This window comes from Oncorhynchus nerka, linkage group LG12 (assembly GCF_034236695.1).
Source record: "Oncorhynchus nerka isolate Pitt River linkage group LG12, Oner_Uvic_2.0, whole genome shotgun sequence".
NCBI lineage: Eukaryota > Metazoa > Chordata > Actinopteri > Salmoniformes > Salmonidae > Oncorhynchus > Oncorhynchus nerka.
Window position 1 is genome coordinate 77,130,294 of NC_088407.1, and position 23,808 is coordinate 77,154,101.

General features: G+C 45.2%; 1 protein-coding gene across 1 annotated transcript; it reads right to left on the reverse strand.

The window, feature by feature from the left end:
• Positions 1 to 834: 834 nt before the first annotated feature.
• On the reverse strand, positions 835 to 23,586 carry rin3 (Ras and Rab interactor 3). Its single transcript, XM_029675881.2, has 13 exons — positions 23,300 to 23,586; positions 22,936 to 23,050; positions 13,476 to 13,548; positions 11,941 to 12,032; positions 9,558 to 10,726; positions 9,152 to 9,315; positions 8,787 to 8,941; positions 5,933 to 6,129; positions 5,687 to 5,798; positions 5,234 to 5,368; positions 4,921 to 5,084; positions 4,095 to 4,228; positions 835 to 3,364 (listed from the first exon to the last, which is right to left on the reverse strand). Exons 1-13 carry the CDS (start codon positions 23,501 to 23,503, stop codon positions 3,055 to 3,057), a joined length of 3,024 nt encoding a protein of 1,007 aa, XP_029531741.2. The 5' UTR covers positions 23,504 to 23,586; the 3' UTR covers positions 835 to 3,054.
• Between the last annotated feature and the right edge of the window lie 222 nt (positions 23,587 to 23,808).

Below are 23,808 nucleotides of genomic sequence, written 5' to 3' on the forward strand. Positions count from 1 at the left end.
CCTGAGCTCATCTACTTTATTGTCCAGAGACTGAACATTACTCTGAAGTGGTGGATGGTGTGCCCGCCTCCTGAGTCAGATTAGAAGTCCACTCCGAATACCTCTTCTCTGCCGGCGGTGACTTGGAGAAGCCTCTGGGATAAGTTAATTTGTCCTGGGGTGTACGGACAAAGGATCCAATTGGGGAAAGTTGTATTCCTGGTCGTAATGCTGGTGACTTATCTCCGCTCTGATATCCAAAAGTTATTTCCAGCTGTATGTAATAGCACAACAACAGCAAAAATGTCTTGGGCTAATAATGTAAGAAATACAAGCAGAGGTTCCTGGTCTGTAGGCACCGTCTTACAATTAGCAAGTGGCTGAAACTATCTCACCAGAGAAAGAATCCAAGGGAGCAAAATAGCGCCTCTCTGTCTTACTATACACTCAGTAGGTATACCCATCTAGTACCGGTCAGACCAGTAGTTGTTGTGTTATGCATTTGTTTTATTTAATGATTTTATTATTTAATTCCAAGTCATAATCTCATCTCTGCTGTCTGACAAAAACAATATTTTGTAGTTCTTCAAAGTAAATAAGGCATACTTTTATGATTGTTGCATACCAACTATAAACCCCTTTGATCATGTATTTTTCGGGAGAGATACCTAGCCTAGCAACATTTGCTCTCTATATCCCCTCATGATCACACATTATCTCTTCCGTAGCAGCCTAAAAGAAAGCCAGACCGGACAGGTAGATCAGCAATGGATTATGGTCATTGTAGTTAATTACCACGTTTTATTCGCTAAACCATGTAGAATACGTGTAATAATGGAGCTGTGAGTCGGGGAAGCGGGTGCAGGTGAAACATTTAATAAAACAACAAAACCATGAACGAGACAATTCCATGTAGCTACACACCGGTACACAAGAATAACACCAACTGGTAAATGAACACAAGAGAGTGCCATATAAAGGGGAGGAAATGATGAAGGTAATGAAGTATAATTGGTCTTCCAGGGCAGTATGTATTTCTGTACTCAGCCAGATCCAGATGTCTAGTTGATGATCCCTGGTTTAAGGGATATATTAGTGAAGAATTGGTCTTCCAGGGCAGTATGTATTTCTGTACTCAGCCAGATCCAGATGTCTAGTTGATGATCCCTGGTTTAAGGGATATATTAGTGAAGAATTGGTCTTCCAGGACAGTATGTATTTCTATACTCAGCCAGGGGGCAAAAGAATCATTTCTAAACAAATAGGATGGGGCAAAATGCTAGTGCCTGGAAATACAATTTAAACTTGGGTCCTCCTATGTCTTTCCCTCTTTGCAAGTTTGTTAATTTTGCCATAACTTGCCATATACTAAACATTTCATAACCTCACTATGAACTGTATCCCAATATCCAGAAGGGGGAGACATGGGAAGCATTGAACTATAGAAATTCGGCCGTGGCAATATATTAACTTTGACAATAGATATTCTGCTGGTTAAAGCAACTGGGATATTATTTCATCTACTGAGGCATATTGAATTGATTTTAGAGTTCTGTTAAAGTTCTGGCAATGGTTTTAACAAAGAAAGGAAATATATTTACTCCCAAATATTTAAAATGGGAAATATTGGAATTTATGAAATGATTAAAAAAACAATGTTTTACAGGGTTTCATCTCTTGATACATCCACATAAACCATTTCACATTTCACCTTTTAAAAACAAAACAATCAACTCATCAATCTGAAAAAAAGTATCAAAGCCATAATGCTATATAATGTAATTACAGCTGTACACCATCAGTGCCTGGTAGACTTGGATTTGAACTTAAAATGAATGGCATTGTAGCAGAACCCCTCTAGAATGAGACTTCAAAGGTTCTTACAGGACACCAATGTAATGTGGCCACAGCACAGCTACAAGAGTATACAAACCAGCACAGCAAAAATGGATTTACAGTACAGAGAGTCGCAGAGTCTTTCTTGAACATATAAACCCAGTGACATAATTATTGGCAAGGATATTGTCATGCTAAATTCGATTAACAAAACCAATGAACAGCTGATTGTCTATCTGAACTGTGGCAGAAGCAAATCTGTTAAATATGAAAATGAACACCGTCCGGACAGGATACATGGACTGTGTCCTAAATAACACCCTATTCCCTACATAGTGCATTACTTTTGACCAGACTATGGGCCCTGGTCAAAAGTAGTGCACTACATAGGGAATAATGTGCCATTTGGGATGCAGGCAGAGACTCCTTATCCGGATCCATTACAGTTTAATTATACAGCCTATTATGCCCTTTCAAACTAGAGGAGGACGATATCCTCTTTATCTCTGTAGCTTTGGCCAACTTTGCAGAAAGAGGAAGCAGGACTCACAGCGCTAGTTCTCATAGAAGTAATATAAAAGCTGAAGTGATCTTGTGTGGATCCCCTGTATGATATTCAAAGTCTGAAGTATGAACCAGTCCGACATGAGTTGACAGTGGTAGGTCTTATGACTTACAATAGAAGCCATACAGATGTACTCTCTTAATTTGATCATTCTGTTGTTCCTGCGCAGCAGGAAATGCAAACTTGTAGTGTATTCAATTTTTTTCAAAGTTTGTAATTTCCACTAAACATTTTAGACTTGATTTTCCCTAATGAAAAGTGTGTCACTTTTCTACAAAAATATCCATTAATTATAATACACATAATAATTCACATTTCCTGTTGCTGCAGGATTATTGTCCTGCTGTGAGACACAGATCAAATTAAGATAGAGCACATCTGTATGGAAGCTAAAGTAAACTTGAGTCTCCTGTTGTGTGATTTGATATTTAGACCTGAAGATCAAGGTGAGGAGATGATGGAGGTTCTCTTCTTTCAGAATGTATCCACGTTGTCAAGGGCAGACCTAAACATTGTCTATATGGTTGTGTATAAGGCAAAAAACAATATCTCATTTAAAATGGCTATAATGATTGAGGCAGAAGCCATTGTATTCACTTGAGCAGCTCCTTGATCCTTTGTCCCACACATGCATGTACGCACGCACACACCCACGCACCCGCACACTGATCTCATCATATCTCGATCAGACTCTCCTCCTTCTCAGGCTCTGGCTCGGCTGCGGGAGCTGGCTCCTTGCTCTCCACCTTCTGTCCTTCTGCCTCCTGTCCTTCTGCCTCCTGTCCTTCTGCCTCCTGGGATTCTGCCTCCTGGGATTCTGCCTCCTGGGATTCTGCCTCCTGTCCTTCTGACTCTGTCCTTCCAGGCCGGTAGACAAAGCAGTACTCCTTGAGGGGCTGACTGTGGTGGAGACTGGACTTGATGGGGAGGGGGAACTCCTCAGGGGCCAGGAGTTGGTGGTGGCCCTCCACCAGCACACTCAGGCTGTAAAATAGAATAGAACAGAATTGAATTGAACAGAGCAGAATAAAACAGAACAGAACAGATTAGAATAGAACAGAACATAACAGAATACAACATAATAGAATAGAACAGAACAGAATAGAACAGAACAGAATACAGCATAATATGATAGAACAGAATAGAACAGAATATAATAGAGCAATATAACAGAATAGAATAAAACAGAATAGAACAGTAATTAACAGAATAGGCAGAACATAATAGAACAGAACATAATAGAATGGAATAGAATAGAACACAACACAATACAACATAATACAACAGAACAGAATGGAACAGAACAGAATATAATATGATAGAACAGAAGTGAACATAATAGAACAGAATAGAACAGAACAGGATATAATAGAACATAATCAAATTGAATAGAATTGAATAGAATACAATAGAATACAACATAATACAACAGAATATAATAGAACAGAATAAAATAGAATACAACGGAATAGAATACAACAGAATATAACAGAACAAAATAGAATATAATGTAATTTAACAGAATAGAATGGAATACATTAGAACACAATAGAATAGAATGCAATAAATACTTTATTTTCATTTTGTGAGACAGGGTCAGCATAAACATATTGGCATGCACAGGATCAGCCACGGAGCAACGCCCCTGGATGGAGAGAGACGTTTTGGAGTGGTTAAGTGCCTTATTCAAGGGCACAACGGCAGGAGATTGTACCTGTAGGACTCTGGCTCTGCCACCTCAAACTTGTCAGCACACTGGGCACACAGGTCCTGAGCTGTGGTGTTGGGGCGGACCCTCAGGGTCTTAGTGTTGCACCCCGCCTCCAGGAATGACACGTTGATGAAGTCCTACAACGGGACAGCGCAGAAAGAGGACATGAAATATCATATGACAATTTGTTTTATTGTCAACATAATGACAATACAATTTCAAAGAATACTGATATAGTCATAATGATCAAATATCAAAATACTGCAGTGACATTTTATATTTTATTACTCTGAGTCCAGCCTGACTGGACTACTGGGCCTAGTTCACGGGGGTCTCCTTTCTAACCCTAACCCTAACCCTAACCATAGCTCTAGCTATATCCCTAACACAAACCCTAACCCTAACCATAGCTCTAGCTATATCCCTAACCTAACCCTAACCCTTAACCCTAGCCTTAACCATAACCCTAACTTTAACCCTAACCCCAGCTCTAGCTATATCCCTAACCTAGCCTTAACCCTAACCCTAACCTAGCTTTAACCCTTAACCCTTAAACCTTATCCCTAACCCTTAACCCTTAAACCTTAACCCTTAATCTTTATCGTTAACCCTTATCCCTAACCCTAACCCTTATCCTTAACCCTTATCCCTAACCCTTCTCCCTCACCCATATCCCTAACCCTTATCCCTAACCCTAATCCTAACTCTGTCCTTAAACCCAACCCTTATCCCTAACCCTAATCCTAACTCTAGCCTTAACCCCAACCCTTATCCCTAACCCTTATACCTAACCCTAACCCTCTGTGTGTGCTACCCTAGTGGTACTGACCTGAACACATGAACGTGACACGCTGGCTTTGTTCAGGGTGCGTCTCTTCTCCCAGCGGTGGATAGAGTTCTGGATCTCCAGACTGAGCTGCCGTGTCACCACCTGCTTCTCATAGTTCTTTATGTGCTCCAACACTCCATACGTAGTCGTCAGGTAGTAGGAGCCTGGTGACACACACAAGATAGTCATCATTATGAGGCATATACACTGCATATAACATTGGTACTATGTGTGCGTCAGTGCTGTTATGTGTGTGTTTGTATGTGTGTGTGTTTACTTGTGTGTGCGTGGATCGAATTTAGTTTGTCCCTACCCTCTCCTAGCTGCAGTGCAGGGTCCATCAGCTCCATCATATACTCTACATCCAGTAGCAGGAAGGCCATGTTGCTCCTGGCCAGGACGTACATCAGCACCGGGAGGAAGTCATCTGCACCATAGGCTCTCCCTGCTGGAAACGTCAACCACCATCTTAGTCAGTTCACCTGACAGTCAGGTATTTGTGAGGCAGTAATGATCAATCAACATCAACTTCAATCTCCCCTCTCAGTCAGGTATTTATAGACACTGGTGTCGTCCGGCAGTAATAATCAATCATTATCAAAGTCAATCTGTGCTCGTAAACTAGCCCTGATTTTCATGCTTCCTGACTTTTGTTTGGAGATAGTGGAGACTGGGGAGGATGGCATCGTGAGACTACTCTTATGCTAACAAACAACATTAGAATTCAACCACCAAACTCTGCCCAGCAACAAAGACAGCTCCTCACATGGACAGCCTATAGACATGGACTCATAGATGATCTTGCAGGTCTTAAGGAGCAGATCAATCTTCTTCTGAGGGGAGTATTCCTGGTGGAGGGTCATCAACTTCAGCTGGATCTAAGATAGATGGACGGACGGATGGATGGAAAGATGTAGTTTGTTAATTCCTGACGGGAGTGCCCCGGTCAACAGTAAAGCACTACATAGGAACCATTAAGGTACCATTTCAGATGCAGCCCATTACTGTCTACCTTCTCCATGACAGGGTTCTCTGGGACGCTGGTGGTGATCCCCAGTTCTGTGGTGGTGGTACCCAGGACGACACTCTGGTTCTCCCTCAGTCTCTTCAGACAGCCGTCCCTGGCGTGGATGTCTTTCAGGCCTGAATACACAGCCTCCCTCAGAGGCTTCAGCATAGCCTTACACAGGACAGCCTCAATAATCACCTCTGGAGAGGAACAAGACAAAACACACGGGTTAGAAATCAGTTTCTAGTTGAGAAGAGAGCTTGTTGCAGGCAGCTACGTATTGATTTGACTTGATCATAGATTCCCTGTCTACTCTACTCACTCTGACTAATGCATTTCTGCCTGCAGTTATAGTTCTTTATGGACAAAAGATAACCAAATGTTTATTCATTTAGTCTGAATATTATCCCCACTTGAATATATACAGTATTTACACGTACACTGTGTAAAAAAAAACTGACATTCAGCATTCACGTTGGAGGAAAAATAAGTTATTATATTTAAGCAGTAAGGCCCAAGGGGGTGTGGTATATGGCCAATATACCACAACTAAGGGACGTTCTTAGGCACGACGTGGCACCTGGACACCGCACTTAGCCGTGGAATATTGGCCATATACCAAAAACCCCAGAGATGCCTTATTGCTATTATAAACTGGTTACCAATGTAATTAGAGCAGTAAAAATAAATGTTTTGTCATATGGTCTGATATACCACGGCTGTCAGCCAATCAGCATTCAGGGCTCAAACCACCCAGTTGATAATAATCCAGAGTCTATTGACGCCGTGCGGCCATCTAAGTAACGTAATAAAAATAATCCCCATCAAATGATGCAAAATGCATCATGCAGGGATGATTTCTGTATTTTCAAAGTTACATATCTTGAAAACTTGATTGCTGACAAGCATACATTTGGGACTCTGTCAACAATGAACTAATGAAACAACTATCGAAATATCGTTTTTGGGTGGAGTTTATCTTTAATCTAGAGAGTTGTTTGCATGGTGTGTGTCTCAATCCACCACAGCCCGCTACACTATATATACACTATATATACACTATATATACACTATATATACAAAAGCATGTGGACAACTCTTCAAATGAGGGGATTTGGCTATTTCAGCCACACCCGTTGTTGACAGGTGTACACAGCCATGCACATTTCTGCCATGCTAGAGCTGCCCCAGTCAACTGTAAGTGCTGTTATGGTAGGCCACACAAGCTAACACAAGCTAACAGAACGGGACCATTGAGTGCTGAAACGCATAAAAATCTTCAGTTGCAACACTCACTACCGAGTTCAAAACTACCACTGGAAGCAACGTCAGCACAATAACTGTTCGTCGGGAGCATCATGAAATGGGTTTTCATGGCTAAGCAGCCGCACACAAGCCTAAGATCACCATGCGCAATGCCAAGCGTCGGCTGGAGTGGTGTAAAGCTCGGTGCCATTGGACTCTGGAGCAGTGTGAGAACAGTGTGTTCTCTGGAGTGATGAATCATGTTTCACCATCTGGCAGTCCGACAGACTAATCTGGGTTTGGCGGAGGCAAGGAGAATGCTACCTGCCCGAATGCGTAGCGCCAACTGTAGAGGTTGGTGGAGAAGGATGGTCTGGAGTTTTTGATGGTTCAAGCCCCTTAGTTCCAGTGAAGGGAAATCTTGACGCTAGAGCACACAATGACATTCTAGACGATTCTGTGCTTCCAACTTTGTGGCAACAGTTTGGGGAAGACCCTTTCCTGTTTCAGCATGACAATGCCCTCGTGCACAAAGCGAGGTCCGTACAGAAATTGTTTGCCGAGATCGATCTGGAAGAACTTGACTGGCCTGCACAGAGCCCTTACCTCACCTTTGGGATGATTTGGAACGCCGACTGCGAGGCAGGCCTGATCGCCCAGCATCAATGTGCCCGACCTCACTGATGCTCTTGTGGCTGAATAGAAGCAAGTCCCCACAGCAAACATCTAATGAAAAGCCTTCCCAGAAGAGAGGCTGTTGTAGCAGCAAAGGGGGGACCAACTCCATATTAATGCCCATGATATTGGAATGAGATGTTCGACGAGCAGGTGTCCACATACTTTTGGTCATGTAGTGTATGTCGGCTTATTAATTCAGTAAGAATATTATCCTCACTTGCATATATACTGCATTTATATGCAAGAAAACCTGCATTCACAGTGGAGGCCAAATAAGTCTGATATTAAACACAACCATCAAATGTTAACAGTGACAACCCTCATAAACAACTATGTTGTCTGTCCCTGTTGCAATTTCACAGGTGTCACTAGAAAGTCTCATTTCCAATACACACAGCGAAGACTGTGATTAAACAACTGTCTCCTGTTTGACAGTAAATAAGGGGAACATCCTCTTTGCCAAATGTGATGTTGGACACTGAATATGTTACGCATGTTCATTTGAAGATTAGTGAGAACTGAAGCATTCATGTGAAAGACAGTGTTAATGTGTACGTTACACGTGACTGTAAGTATCTTTGGATAAAAGAGTCTGATAATGGAATGTATTTTTACTATTAGTAAGTTATTTACATAGCCACGGCCAAGTAGAAACTGTATCAGACAAATAAAATGGGGGGGGGGGGGGTCTCAAAATAAAGAGCAAAAGGAACTCAGTATTTTGAGTGTGTAAAGAGTCTTGAAAATTGTGTGTCTAACGCTGTGTATTGACAGATGCATGTTGAGTATGTCAAGGAGAATTAAGCATGCCCAGGGAATCGAACCCAGAATCCTTCCATTGCAACGCTGTGCTCTACTAACTGCACTAACTCTAAGATTACAACTGCTAGACTATGTTACTGTATCTAGTCTCTAATTAGACTGTATATCTCACCCAATTTGTCCTCTGTGTAGATGTTGGGCTCCAGTAGATTCTGTAGCTCAGTGCTCTGGATGAGGTAACTCTTTAGCTGGGTCATCATCTGCCTGATCTCCTGCAGCAGCTCAGTGCTGGAGCTGTGCTTCCCCATGGTCTCCAGGATATACACCCTGGGGTCAGATACATTCATTGATTAGTACATCAAGGGTGTCCACATCGATTACAAAATTAGGGACATTGAACAAATGTAAATGACATTTTCCATTAGACAGAGATATGAACAAGATTCAGTTGTGAGTCAAAATATGCGTGGCCCTAATCAGCCCTAGCAACCATCAACTCTGCGATTCTGAAACATCAGTGTTGAACGGATCTTCTACCTGTAGTCCTTCACCAGGGTGCCAAAGTAGGAGCTCCCATCCCTGAACAGCTCTAGGATTCTCTTCTGGAGCTTGTGGTCGGTGTTCATGAAGTTAGTGAACACGCTGGAGAGGCGGAGCTTGGCTCGGTCCAGCATGATGGTAGGCGTCCTCTTCATCAACACCTGGAGGTTATTATTGATTTTTAATGATAAGTGTTTTATTTTGATTATGTTACAGGAAAATGTCATACAGATTCACATACAGTAACAAAGTCACAGCAGCAATTGAATAGGTACAGAAATGAAGCTTTTAGTTAGGTTACTGTATGATGTTAGTTATACAGTTCATAAAAATGTTAAATGGGAAGTCAAGGGGACTTCCTGGTGAAATAAAGGTGAAATAAATCAATGAAAGATATATGAACCTTGGTGTTGTTGGTCCCACCGGTCCTTACAGCCCCGCTGGCCACAGTGTCAGCCTCCTCCTCTGTACTGCTGGTAGAGTAGGAGTCATGTTCCAGGGCAGGGAAGACAGCTTCCCCATCAGGGGAGTACAAGGACACATCTGTCCCCCTGGCCTCCCCCACTGGGATGGAGGTGGGCCTCGAGGCAGGCGAGGGGGTGCTGGAATTCTGGGGGGTATCCGATGATGAATTGATTGACAGAAGTCCTCCGCTTATCACGTTTCGGGAGAGAGGTGTGGTGGGAGTGAACTGAGAGGGTTTCTTCTTCCTGGGAGGCGGGACTGGATGTGAGGCCCTCTTCGTCCGCGGGGCTATAGCCACGGTAACAACCTCACTAATGTTTGAAGCCCCTGATGTCCCTTTGTTCTGCAGTGTCTCTGTCTCACCGGCATGAGATTCCACTCCTAACTTCTCCTCTGCCATGTTAGTGGTGTCATCGATGCAGACCAGTGAAGCAACAGGCACTGGACCAACACCGCCCTCCTGTCCCGGGATTGAGGGACGGTTCTCTGAGGGTTTCCGCCGAAGGGGTACGAGTGGTATCCTGTGTGGGGGTGGTCGGGGTGCTGGGTGTTTCTGTCCTGCTGTTGCTCTGTGCGGTGACAGTGGCTGTAGAGGCTGAGTAGCTGCTACTGAGTCAGTAACAGTAACTGACACCTCTTTCTCCGAGATGAGTTGAGAAGCAGCTCCTTCTCCCTCCTCAGTGTATTTGCTGCTGTTTCCTTCCGCTTTCTGACCTGCTGCCTTGACTATTACTGTTCGCGGTGGGGGTGGAGACCTGGGGGAGACACTTTCCCCTCTGGCACCCTGCTTAGCCGACTGTGACAGAATCAAGCCCTCTGGGACATTTGGGGGCCTGGGTGGGGGCCGTTTGAACTTGGGGGGTACCTGCACCTGCCCCGGGCCTGGGATGTTCAGACTCTGGCTCCTGTGGATGGGAGCTGGGACGAGGGTGGAGGCCTCCAGGCTGCTGCAGTACTCCTCGATGAAGATGGGGTTGATGTACCACAGACGGTCATTACTATTCCCGGTGGACAGCTGGATCTCACAGGATGAACTGCTGTGGCCCTGACCCTGGTCATCACGTTTGACCATTTCTGAGGAGCTGTGAAGCTGAGAACCCCAGAAATCTGCAAGGAGAAAGAAATAGGTCATTGTGATTACTGAGAACATTTCAAAGTAATGCTTTATTTCTGTGTGCTGGCAATCTTTTCATAGAGTTGAGAAAGAAAGAGTTACCAGTTCACCATCGGAAATAGTTACCAGTCTACCATCAGGAAGAGTTACCAGTCTACCATCAGGAAGAGTTACCAGTCTACGATCTGGAAGAGTTACCAGTCTACCATCAGGAAGAGTTACCAGTCTACCATCAGGAAGAGTTACCAGTCTACCATCAGGAAGAGTTACCAGTTCACCATCAGGAAGAGTTACCAGTCTACCATCAGGAAGAGTTACCAGTCTACCATCAGGAAGAGTTACCAGTCTACCATCAGGAAGAGTTACCAGTTCACCATCAGGAAGAGTTACCAGTCTACCATCAGGAAGAGTTACCAGTCTACCATCAGGAAGAGTTCCCAGTCTACCATCAGAAAGAGCTACCAGTCTACCATCAGGAAGAGTTCCCAGTCTACCATCAGAAAGAGTTACCAGTCTACCATCAGAAAGAGTTACCAGTCTACCATCAGGAAGAGTTACCAGTCTACCATCAGGAAGAGTTACCAGTCTACCATCAGGAAGAGTTACCAGTCTACCATCAGGAAGAGTTACCAGTCTACTATCAGGAAGAGTTACCAGTCTACCATCAGGAAGAGTTACCAGTCTACCATCAGAAAGGGCAACCAGTCTACCATCACTAGGGCTGAACTCTGACACTATTATCGTCAGATAATTATACTTTTATTTTCACAAAATAACAAGCTTTATCAAAGACAACTGGTTGATGATGAGCGATCAGTATTCACAATGCAGAGAGGAACTAAATACATTAGACTATAAATGGATCTTTGTTCTATGACTAATTGGGAGGGTTTTGTTTCATAGCTATTAAAGGAGGAAGCTAGCCCATATAGCACGCACACACACACACAACGACACACACACACACACACACACACACACACACACACACACACACACACACACACACACACACACACACACACACACACACACACACACACACACACACACACACACACACTGTACTTGTGCGTGTCCACACACTCACTCACACTGTTGAGACACTTCACCTCCATTTCACTCACAGGGTCTTACTCTAGTCAACTTTGCCTAAAAGTGATATAATGGCATGCTACAGAGGTGTTCAGAGTGTCCCACTACCTACCTGAGCCTAATGTCGATATCATCTCTATGTCTTCGTACTTGGTTGCCTGGACGATGACCTGAGGCAACCTCAGGGTGAAGGGTAGAATATCCCTAGAAGATAATTAATCACATCATTATTAATTTATTATAAAAAATATTTTCAAGGGCGAGATGTAGGATCTTCATTTGATCGGCCTGTTGCAGGAGAAGGTTCCTGTAATTCAGGGCATTTAAAACTTGTAGTGTATTTGAGGGTGAAGAAGGATTCTAAAGTTTCTAATTTCCACTTCGAAATTTCAGGCTTTATTTTTCCTTAAGAAAAATGTATCAACCCCTACTAAAATGCCCATGAATAATCACTGCAAATGCGCTACGCTAAATGCTAATAGTATTAGTTAAAACTCAAACGTTCATTAAAATACACATGCAGGGTATCGAATTAAAGCTACACTCGTTGTGAATCCAGGCAACGAGTCAGATTTTTAAAATGCTTTTCGGCGACAGCATGAGAAGCTATTATCTTATAGCATGCACCAATACACTACAATACACTGGATAAGAGCGTCTGCTAAATGACTTAAATGTACAACACAAAAGCACAGCAGGGGACGTAAACAAAATAATTAGCATTTCGGCGTTACACAAACCGCACAATAAAATAGAAAACAGTCATTACCTTTCACCATCTTCTTTGTTGGCACTCCTAGATGTCCCATAAACACTATTGGGTCTTTATTTCGATTAAATCGGGCCATATAAAGCCAAGATATCGTTATATGTAGACTGTGTGATAAACGAAAAAAACAGCGATTTCACAACGTAACGTCATTTTTTAAAATTCAAAAAGTAGACGATAAACTTTCACAAAACACTTCGAAATACGTTTGTAATGCTACTTTAGGTATTAGTAAACGTTAATAAGCGATAAAAATCATCAGGAGGCGATGTAAAAATCATTAGCTATCGTCTTGGAAAAAATTTCACGAGAGAGCTCTTCCAAATGATCTGGGCGGAGACTGGAGGTAAGTGGTTCCCCTGATTCGGTTCAACCAAGAATCAAAGATGATTCAATTCACAAGACTCTAGACAACATGGGGATGCTGTGGGAGTTGAATCCTCGGTCTTATCTAATTCGGCTCACTGTGAACAATTGCTGGAAGTGGCGCAAGGATATTTATTTCCATTTTCTGTGATCAGGTTTTCCTGCGCTTTCCGATGTAACGCACGTTATGTTATAGCCACAGTCGTGATTTAACCAGTTTTAAAAACGTCCGAGTGTTTCCTATCCACACATTCTAACCATATGAACGTACTATATTCCTGGCATGAGTAGCAGGGCGCTGAAATGTTGCGCGATTTTTAACAAAATGTTCAGAAAAGTAGAGGGTAGGAGCAACAGGTTAAGAAAAATGTATCAACCCCTACTAAAATGCCCATGAATAATCACATAATAATTCACACTTGCTGTTGCTGCAGGATTATTTTCCTGCTGTATCAAACTGGCTCAAATGAAGATCCTACACCTGTAGGATCTGCAGGATGGTCTTGTCTTACCGGCTGACACAGTAGAAGGCCATGAGTTTGAAGATGTTGTCAAAGACCAGAACAGACCCTTCCAGGTACATCACTGGTGGAGGAGGGAGAGGGTGTTATAACACAAAATTATATGAATACTGACATTCTACATCAGAATGACCTCTTAGTCATGCAGTAGAGATAGATTGGGACCGAGAGGTTACACAAATGATTCAAGAGATGAAACTGCAAACATACTTTTCAACAGATTCTCTCTCACACACACACACACACACACACACACACACACACACACACACACACACACACATCCCTATGCTGCGACCAGGGCCTGGTGAGCTCAAAGTAGCAGGAAGTCCTGTAGGACTGGAAGCCTGTGGTCACACAGCACCCTCACCCACCCTTCTCCCCCACAGGAGTTACACATAGAGCTTGTCACATAGAGCAGCTGTGTGGATAGATGGACTAGCATCATGTGTTCTGTGTGTGTGGATGGATGGGCTGAAATCATGTGTTCTGTGTGTGGTGTGATGGATGGGCTAGCATCATGTGTTCTGTGTGTGTGGATGGATGGGCTAGCATCATGGGTTCTGTGTGTGGTGTGATGGATGGGCTAGCATCATGTGTTCTGTGTGTGTGGATGGATGGGCTAGCATCATGTGTTCTGTGTGTTTGGATGGATGGGCTAGCATCATGTGTTCTGTGTGTTTGGATGGATGGGCTAGCATCATGTGTTCTGTGTGTGTAGATGGATGGGCTAGCATCATGTGTTCTGTGTGTGGTGTGATGGATGGGCTAGCATCATGTGTTCTGTGTTTGGTTTGATGGATGGGCTAGCATCATGTGTTCTGTGTGTGTGGATGGATGGGCTAGCATCATGTGTTCTGTGTGTGGTTTGATGGATGGACTAGCATCATGTGTTCTGTGTGTGGTGCGAAGAATGGGCTAGCATCATGTGTTCTGTGTGTGGTGTGATGGATGGGCTAGCATCATGTGTTCTGTGTGTGGTGTGATGGATGGGCTAGCATCATGTGTTCTGTGTGTGGTGTGATGGATGGGCTAGCATCATGTGTTCTGTGTGTGGATTGGTGGATGGAGTAGCATCACGTGTTCTGTGTGTGTGGATTGGTGGTTGGGGTAGCATCATGTGTTCTGTGTGTGGTTTGATGGATGGGCTAGCATCATGTGTTCTGTGTGTGGTGTGATGGATGGGCTAGCATCATGTGTTCTGTGTGTGGATTGGTGGATGGAGTAGCATCACGTGTTCTGTGTGTGTGGATTGGTGGTTCGGGTAGCATCATGTGTTCTGTGTGTGTGGATTGGTGGTTCGGGTAGCATCATGTGTTCTGTGTGTGGTGTGATGGATGGGCTAGCATCATGTGTTCTGTGTGTGGTGTGATGGATGGGCTAGCATCATGTGTTCTGTGTGTGGTTTGATGGATGGACTAGCATCATGTGTTCTGTGTGTGGTGTGATGGATGGGCTAGCATCATGTGTTCTGTGTGTGGTTTGATGGATGGGCTAGCATCATGTGTTCTGTGTGTGGTGTGATGGATGGGCTAGCATCATGTGTTCTGTGTGTGGTTTGATGGATGGACTAGCATCATGTGTTCTGTGTGTTGTGTGATGGATGGGCTAGCATCATGTGTTCTGTGTGTGGTGTGATGGATGGGCTAGCATCATGTGTTCTGTGTGTGGTTTGATGGATGGACTAGCATCATGTGTTCTGTGTGTGGTGTGATGGATGGGCTAGCATCATGTGTTCTGTGTATGGTGTGATGGATGGGCTAGCATCATGTGTTCAAGGTGTGTGGATAGATGGGATAGCCTCATGTGTTCTGTGTGTGGTGTGATGGATGGGCTAGCATCATGTGTTCTGTGTGTGGTGTGATGGATGGGCTAGCATCATGTGTTCTGTGAGTGTAGATGGATGGGCTAGCATCATGTGTTCTGTGTGTGTTGTGATGGATGGACTAGCATCATGTGTTCTGTGTGTGGTTTGATGGATGGACTAGCAGCATGTGTTCTGTGTGTGGTTTGATGGATGGACTAGCATCATGTGTTCTGTGTGTGGTGTGATGGATGGACTAGCATCATGTGTTCTGTGTGTGGTGTGATGGATGGGCTAGCATCATGTGTTCTGTGTGTGGTTTGATGGATGGGCTAGCATCATGTGTTCTGTGTGTGGTGTGATGGATGGACTAGCATCATGTGTTCTGTGTGTGGTGTGATGGATGGGCTAGCATCATGTGTTCTGTGTGTGGTTTGATGGATGGGCTAGCATCATGTGTTCTGTGTGTGGTGTGATGGATGGGCTAGTATCATGTGTTCTGTGTGTGGTTTGATGGATGGACTAGCATCATGTGTTCTGTGTGTTGTGTGATGGATGGGCTAGCATCATGTGTTCTATGTGTGGTGTGATGGATGGGCTAGCATCATGTGTTCTGTGTGTGGTTTGATGGATGGACTAGCATCATGTGTTCTGTGTGTGGTGTGATGGATGGGCTAGCATCATGTGTTCTGTGTAGGGTGTGATGGATGGGCTAGCATCATGTGTTCAAGGTGTGTGGATAGATGGGATAGCCTCATGTGTTCTGTGTGTGGTGTGATGGATGGGCTAGCATCATGTGTTCTGTGTGTGGTGTGATGGATGGGCTAGCATCATGTGTTCTGTGAGTGTAGATGGATGGGCTAGCATCATGTGTTCTGTGTGTGTTGTGATGGATGGACTAGCATCATGTGTTCTGTGTGTGGTTTGATGGATGGACTAGCATCATGTGTTCTGTGTGTGGTTTGATGGATGGACTAGCAGCATGTGTTCTGTGTGTGGTTTGATGGATGGACTAGCATCATGTGTTCTGTGTGTGGTGTGATGGATGGACTAGCATCATGTGTTCTGTGTGTGGTGTGATGGATGGGCTAGCATCATGTGTTCTGTGTGTGGTTTGATGGATGGGCTAGCATCATGTGTTCTGTGTGTGGTGTGATGGATGGACTAGCATCATGTGTTCTGTGTGTGGTGTGATGGATGGGCTAGCATCATGTGTTCTGTGTGTGGTTTGATGGATGGGCTAGCATCATGTGTTCTGTGTGTGGTGTGATGGATGGGCTAGTATCATGTGTTCTGTGTGTGGTTTGATGGATGGACTAGCATCATGTGTTCTGTGTGTTGTGTGATGGATGGGCTAGCATCATGTGTTCTATGTGTGGTGTGATGGATGGGCTAGCATCATGTGTTCTGTGTGTGGTTTGATGGATGGACTAGCATCATGTGTTCTGTGTGTGGTGTGATGGATGGGCTAGCATCATGTGTTCTGTGTAGGGTGTGATGGATGGGCTAGCATCATGTGTTCAAGGTGTGTGGATAGATGGGATAGCCTCATGTGTTCTGTGTGTGGTGTGATGGATGGGCTAGCATCATGTGTTCTGTGTGTGGTGTGATGGATGGGCTAGTATCATGTGTTCTGTGTGTGGTTTGATGGATGGACTAGCATCATGTGTTCTGTGTGTTGTGTGATGGATGGGCTAGCATCATGTGTTCTATGTGTGGTGTGATGGATGGGCTAGCATCATGTGTTCTGTGTGTAGTTTGATGGATGGACTAGCATCATGTGTTCTGTGTGTGGTGTGATGGATGGGCTAGCATCATGTGTTCTGTGTAGGGTGTGATGGATGGGCTAGCATCATGTGTTCAAGGTGTGTGGATAGATGGGATAGCCTCATGTGTTCTGTGTGTGGTGTGATGGATGGGCTAGCATCATGTGTTCTGTGTGTGGTGTGATGGATGGGCTAGCATCATGTGTTCTGTGAGTGTAGATGGATGGGCTAGCATCATGTGTTCTGTGTGTGTTGTGATGGATGGACTAGCATCATGTGTTCTGTGTGTGGTTTGATGGATGGACTAGCATCATGTGTTCTGTGTGTGGTTTGATGGATGGGCTAGCATCATGTGTTCTGTGTAGGGTGTGATGGATGGGCTAGCATCATGTGTTCAAGGTGTGTGGATAGATGGGATAGCCTCATGTGTTCTGTGTGTGGTGTGATGGATGGGCTAGCATCATGTGTTCTGTGTGTGGTGTGATGGATGGGCTAGCATCATGTGTTCTGTGAGTGTAGATGGATGGGCTAGCATCATGTGTTCTGTGTGTGTTGTGATGGATGGACTAGCATCATGTGTTCTGTGTGTTTGGATGGATGGGCTAGCATCATGTGTTCTGTGTGTGTAGATGGATGGGCTAGCATCATGTGTTCTGTGTGTGGTTTGATGGATGGACTAGCATCATGTGTTCTGTGTGTGGTGTGAAGAATGGGCTAGCATCATGTGTTCTGTGTGTGGTGTGATGGATGGGCTAGCATCATGTGTTCTGTGTGTGGTGTGATGGATGGGCTAGCATCATGTGTTCTGTGTGTGGTGTGATGGATGGGCTAGCATCATGTGTTCTGTGTGTGGATTGGTGGATGGAGTAGCATCACGTGTTCTGTGTGTGTGGATTGGTGGTTCGGGTAGCATCATGTGTTCTGTGAGTGTGGATTGGTGGTTCGGGTAGCATCATGTGTTCTGTGTGTGGTGTGATGGATGGGCTAGCATCATGTGTTCTGTGTGTGGTGTGATGGATGGGCTAGCATCATGAGTTCTGTGTGTCGTTTGATGGATGGACTAGCATCATGTGTTCTGTGTGTGTGTGATGGATGGGCTAGCATCATGTGTTCTGTGTGTGGTTTGATGGATGGGCTAGCATCATGTGTTCTGTGTGTGGTGTGATGGATGGGCTAGCATCATGTGTTCTGTGTGTGGTTTGATGGATGGACTAGCATCATGTGTTCTGTGTGTTGTGTGATGGATGGTCTAGCATCATGTGTTCTGTGTGTGGTGTGATGGATGGACTAGCATCATGTGTTCTGTGTGTGGTGTGATGGATGGGCTAGCATCATGTGTTCTGTGTGTGGTGTGATGGATGGGCTAGCATCATGTGTTCAAGGTGTGTGGATAGATGGGATAGCCTCATGTGTTCTGTGTGTGGTGTGATGGATGGGCTAGCATCATGTGTTCTGTGTGTGGTGTGATGGATGGGCTAGCATCATGTGTTCTGTGTGTGTAGATGGATGGGCTTCATGTGTTCTGTGTGTGTTGTGATGGATGGACTAGCATCATGTGTTCTGTGTGTGGTTTGATGGATGGACTAGCATCATGTGTTCTGTGTGTGGTTTGATGGATGGACTAGCATCATGTGTTCTGTGTGTGTGGATGGATGGGCTAGCATCATGTGTTCTGTGTGTGGTTTGATGGATGGACTAGCATCATGTGTTCTGTGTGTGGTGTGAAGAATGGGCTAGCATCATGTGTTCTGTGTGTGGTGTGATGGATGGGCTAGCATCATGTGTTCTATGTGTGGTGTGATGGATGGGCTAGCATCATGTGTTCTGTGTGTAGTTTGATGGATGGACTAGCATCATGTGTTCTGTGTGTGGTGTGATGGATGGGCTAGCATCATGTGTTCTGTGTAGGGTGTGATGGATGGGCATCATGTGTTCAAGGTGTGTGGATAGATGGGATAGCCTCATGTGTTCTGTGTGTGGTGGATGGATGGGCTAGCATCATGTGTTCTGTGTGTGGTGTGATGGATGGGCTAGCATCATGTGTTCTGTGAGTGTAGATGGATGGGCTAGCATCATGTGTTCTGTGTGTGTTGTGATGGATGGACTAGCATCATGTGTTCTGTGTGTGGTTTGATGGATGGACTAGCATCATGTGTTCTGTGTGTGGTTTGATGGATGGGCTAGCATCATGTGTTCTGTGTAGGGTGTGATGGATGGGCTAGCATCATGTGTTCAAGGTGTGTGGATAGATGGGATAGCCTCATGTGTTCTGTGTGTGGTGTGATGGATGGGCTAGCATCATGTGTTCTGTGTGTGGTGTGATGGATGGGCTAGCATCATGTGTTCTGTGAGTGTAGATGGATGGGCTAGCATCATGTGTTCTGTGTGTGTTGTGATGGATGAACTAGCATCATGTGTTCTGTGTGTTTGGATGGATGGGCTTCATGTGTTCTGTGGGTGTAGATGGATGGGCTAGCATCATGTGTTCTGTGTGTGGTTTGATGGATGGACTAGCATCATGTGTTCTGTGTGTGGTGTGAAGAATGGGCTAGCATCATGTGTTCTGTGTGTGGTGTGATGGATGGGCTAGCATCATGTGTTCTGTGTGTGGTGTGATGGATGGGCTAGCATCATGTGTTCTGTGTGTGGTGTGATGGATGGGCTAGCATCATGTGTTCTGTGTGTGGATTGGTGGATGGAGTAGCATCACGTGTTCTGTGTGTGTGGATTGGTGGTTCGGGTAGCATCATGTGTTCTGTGAGTGTGGATTGGTGGTTCGGGTAGCATCATGTGTTCTGTGTGTGGTGTGATGGATGGGCTAGCATCATGTGTTCTGTGTGTGGTGTGATGGATGGGCTAGCATCATGAGTTCTGTGTGTCGTTTGATGGATGGACTAGCATCATGTGTTCTGTGTGTGGTGTGATGGATGGGCTAGCATCATGTGTTCTGTGTGTGGTTTGATGGATGGGCTAGCATCATGTGTTCTGTGTGTGGTGTGATGGATGGGCTAGCATCATGTGTTCTGTGTGTGGTTTGATGGATGGACTAGCATCATGTGTTCTGTGTGTTGTGTGATGGATGGTCTAGCATCATGTGTTCTGTGTGTGGTTTGATGGATGGACTAGCATCATGTGTTCTGTGTGTGGTGTGATGGATGGGCTAGCATCATGTGTTCTGTGTGTGGTGTGATGGATGGGCTAGCATCATGTGTTCAAGGTGTGTGGATAGATGGGATAGCCTCATGTGTTCTGTGTGTGGTGTGATGGATGGGCTAGCATCATGTGTTCTGTGTGTGGTGTGATGGATGGGCTAGCATCATGTGTTCTGTGTGTGTAGATGGATGGGCTAGCATCATGTGTTCTGTGTGTGTTGTGATGGATGGACTAGCATCATGTGTTCTGTGTGTGGTTTGATGGATGGACTAGCATCATGTGTTCTGTGTGTGGTTTGATGGATGGACTAGCATCATGTGTTCTGTGTGTGTGGATGGATGGGCTAGCATCATGTGTTCTGTGTGTGGTTTGATGGATGGACTAGCATCATGTGTTCTGTGTGTGGTGTGAAGAATGGGCTAGCATCATGTGTTCTGTGTGTGGTGTGATGGATGGGCTAGCATCATGTGTTCTGTGTGTGGTGTGATGGATGGGCTAGCATCATGTGTTCTGTGTGTGGTGTGATGGATGGGCTAGCATCATGTGTTCTGTGTGTGGATTGGTGGATGGAGTAGCATCACGTGTTCTGTGTGTGTGGATTGGTGGTTGGGGTAGCATCATGTGTTCTGTGTGTGGTTTGATGGATGGGCTAGCATCATGTGTTCTGTGTGTGGTGTGATGGATGGGCTAGCATCATGTGTTCTGTGTGTGGATTGGTGGATGGAGTAGCATCACGTGTTCTGTGTGTGTGGATTGGTGGTTCAGCATCATGTGTTCTGTGTGTGTGGATTGGTGGTTCGGGTAGCATCATGTGTTCTGTGTGTGGTGTGATGGATGGGCTAGCATCATGTGTTCTGTGTGTGGTGTGATGGATGGGCTAGCATCATGAGTTCTGTGTGTCGTTTGATGGATGGACTAGCATCATGTGTTCTGTGTGTGGTGTGATGGATGGGCTAGCATCATGTGTTCTGTGTGTGGTTTGATGGATGGGCTAGCATCATGTGTTCTGTGTGTGGTGTGATGGATGGGCTAGCATCATGTGTTCTGTGTGTGGTTTGATGGATGGACTAGCATCATGTGTTCTGTATGTTGTGTGATGGATGGGCTAGCATCATGTGTTCTGTGTGTGGTGTGATGGATGGGCTAGCATCATGTGTTCTGTGTGTGGTTTGATGGATGGACTACCATCATGTGTTCTGTGTGTGGTGTGATGGATGGGCTAGCATCATGTGTTCTGTGTATGGTGTGATGGATGGACTAGCATCATGTGTTCAAGGTGTGTGGATAGATGGGATAGCCTCATGTGTTCTGTGTGTGGTGTGATGGATGGGCTAGCATCATGTGTTCTGTGTGTGGTGTGATGGATGGGCTAGCATCATGTGTTCTGTGAGTGTAGATGGATGGGCTAGCATCATGTGTTCTGTGTGTGGTGTGATGGATGGACTAGCATCATGTGTTCTGTGTGTGGTGTGATGGATGGGCTAGCATCATGTGTTCTGTGTGTGGTTTGATGGATGGGCTAGCATCATGTGTTCTGTGTGTGGTGTGATGGATGGACTAGCATCATGTGTTCTGTGTGTGGTGTGATGGATGGGCTAGCATCATGTGTTCTGTGTGTGGTTTGATGGATGGGCTAGCATCATGTGTTCTGTGTGTGGTGTGATGGATGGGCTAGCATCATGTGTTCTGTGTGTGGTTTGATGGATGGACTAGCATCATGTGTTCTGTGTGTTGTGTGATGGATGGGCTAGCATCATGTGTTCTGTGTGTTGTGTGATGGATGGGCTAGCATCATGTGTTCTGTGTATGGTGTGATGGATGGGCTAGCATCATGTGTTCAAGGTATGTGGATAGATGGGATAGCCTCATGTGTTCTGTGTGTGGTGTGATGGATGGGCTAGCATCATGTGTTCTGTGTGTGGTTTGATGGATGGGCTAGCATCATGTGTTCTGTGTATGGTGTGATGGATGGGCTAGCATCATGTGTTCAAGGTGTGTGGATAGATGGGATAGCCTCATGTGTTCTGTGTGTGGTGTGATGGATGGGCTAGCATCATGTGTTCTGTGTGTGGTGTGATGGATGGGCTAGCATCATGTGTTCTGTGAGTGTAGATGGATGGGCTAGCATCATGTGTTCTGTGTGTGTTGTGATGGATGGACTAGCATCATGTGTTCTGTGTGTGGTTTGATGGATGGACTAGCATCATGTGTTCTGTGTGTGGTTTGATGGATGGACTAGCATCATGTGTTCTGTGTGTGGTGTGATGGATGGACTAGCATCATGTGTTCTGTGTGTGGTGTGATGGATGGGCTAGCATCATGTGTTCTGTGTGTGGTTTGATGGATGGGCTAGCATCATGTGTTCTGTGTGTGGTGTGATGGATGGACTAGCATCATGTGTTCTGTGAGTTTTGTGATGGCTGGACTAGCATCATGTGTTCTGTGTGTGGTGTGATGGATGGGCTAGCATCATGTGTTCTGTGTGTGGATTGATGGATGGGCTAGCATCATGTGTTCTGTGTGTGGATTGATGGATGGCGTAGCAGGACCGATGGCTGTAACACAGATAGTCCCAATACCTTTTTACCACAGACTGTTCACCAGGGTCTGAGGACAGGACACAGACATTTCAGTGGGAGACTGTTGAGGCTTAGGGTTAGGATAGATCCAGTTACAAGCCTAGATATATCCTAACCCTATATAGACCTTCTCTGGTTAGGATACTCACGTGACTTCTCCTCCTTAATCAGAATGTCCTGGACCTGAAGCTCCTCCTGCTTGTCAGATACACATACTGACAGCACCATGGATTTCTGGTCGTGGCTTTTACGCACTAAAAATATCTGTTGGTACACAAAGTAATGCTTTTAATATCTATTATCATACAACAAATATACATGAGGACATTTTTCAAAGATGGCTGCCCCTACATGTGTTTTGTAAGCATTTTTGATGAGTATGTGACCAATGAATGAGTGTGTGAACGATTTGTACAGCTACATCACAGTTGTTCGGCTGCAGAACAGTCGACCACAGTCGACCACAGATACATCATGTGCCTATGTGTTTATGTAAAGAACATGTTAGTTCACCCCAGGGATTTCTTTCTTCAGCATGAGTGTGGTCCTCTCCTGGGCCATACCCAGCTGCAACCACACCGGGCAAGTTTTGATCAGTTTCTCCAGGATACTGATGCTAGGTCGTGGGGCTGTGGCTTGGGTTGGAGATGAAGCTGGGGCGGGCTTGGGAGCTAGAGGGACTAGTGGGGAGGGTAGAGGGGGAGAGGAGGACTTCATGGATGGAAGTGGGGGTCTGGGGAGAGCTGGAGAGGAGGGTTTGGCTTTCGAGTGAGGGGAAGGTATGGGGGTCTCGGCTGGGGTGGACCAGAGAGTTTCCGAGGTGCTGGGGGTCTAGGAAGAGGTGGTGAGGAGATCTTTGAGAAAGGAGGAACACGGGGAGACGGAGGTACGGAGGGTTTTGAGAGAGGATGAATGGGGGGAGTGGACAGAGGGGGTTTTGCTATAGGAGGTACGTGGGAAGAAGAGATAGGAAGTGAGGAGGGTTTTGAGAGAGGAGGAATGGGGGGAGTGGACAGAGGGCG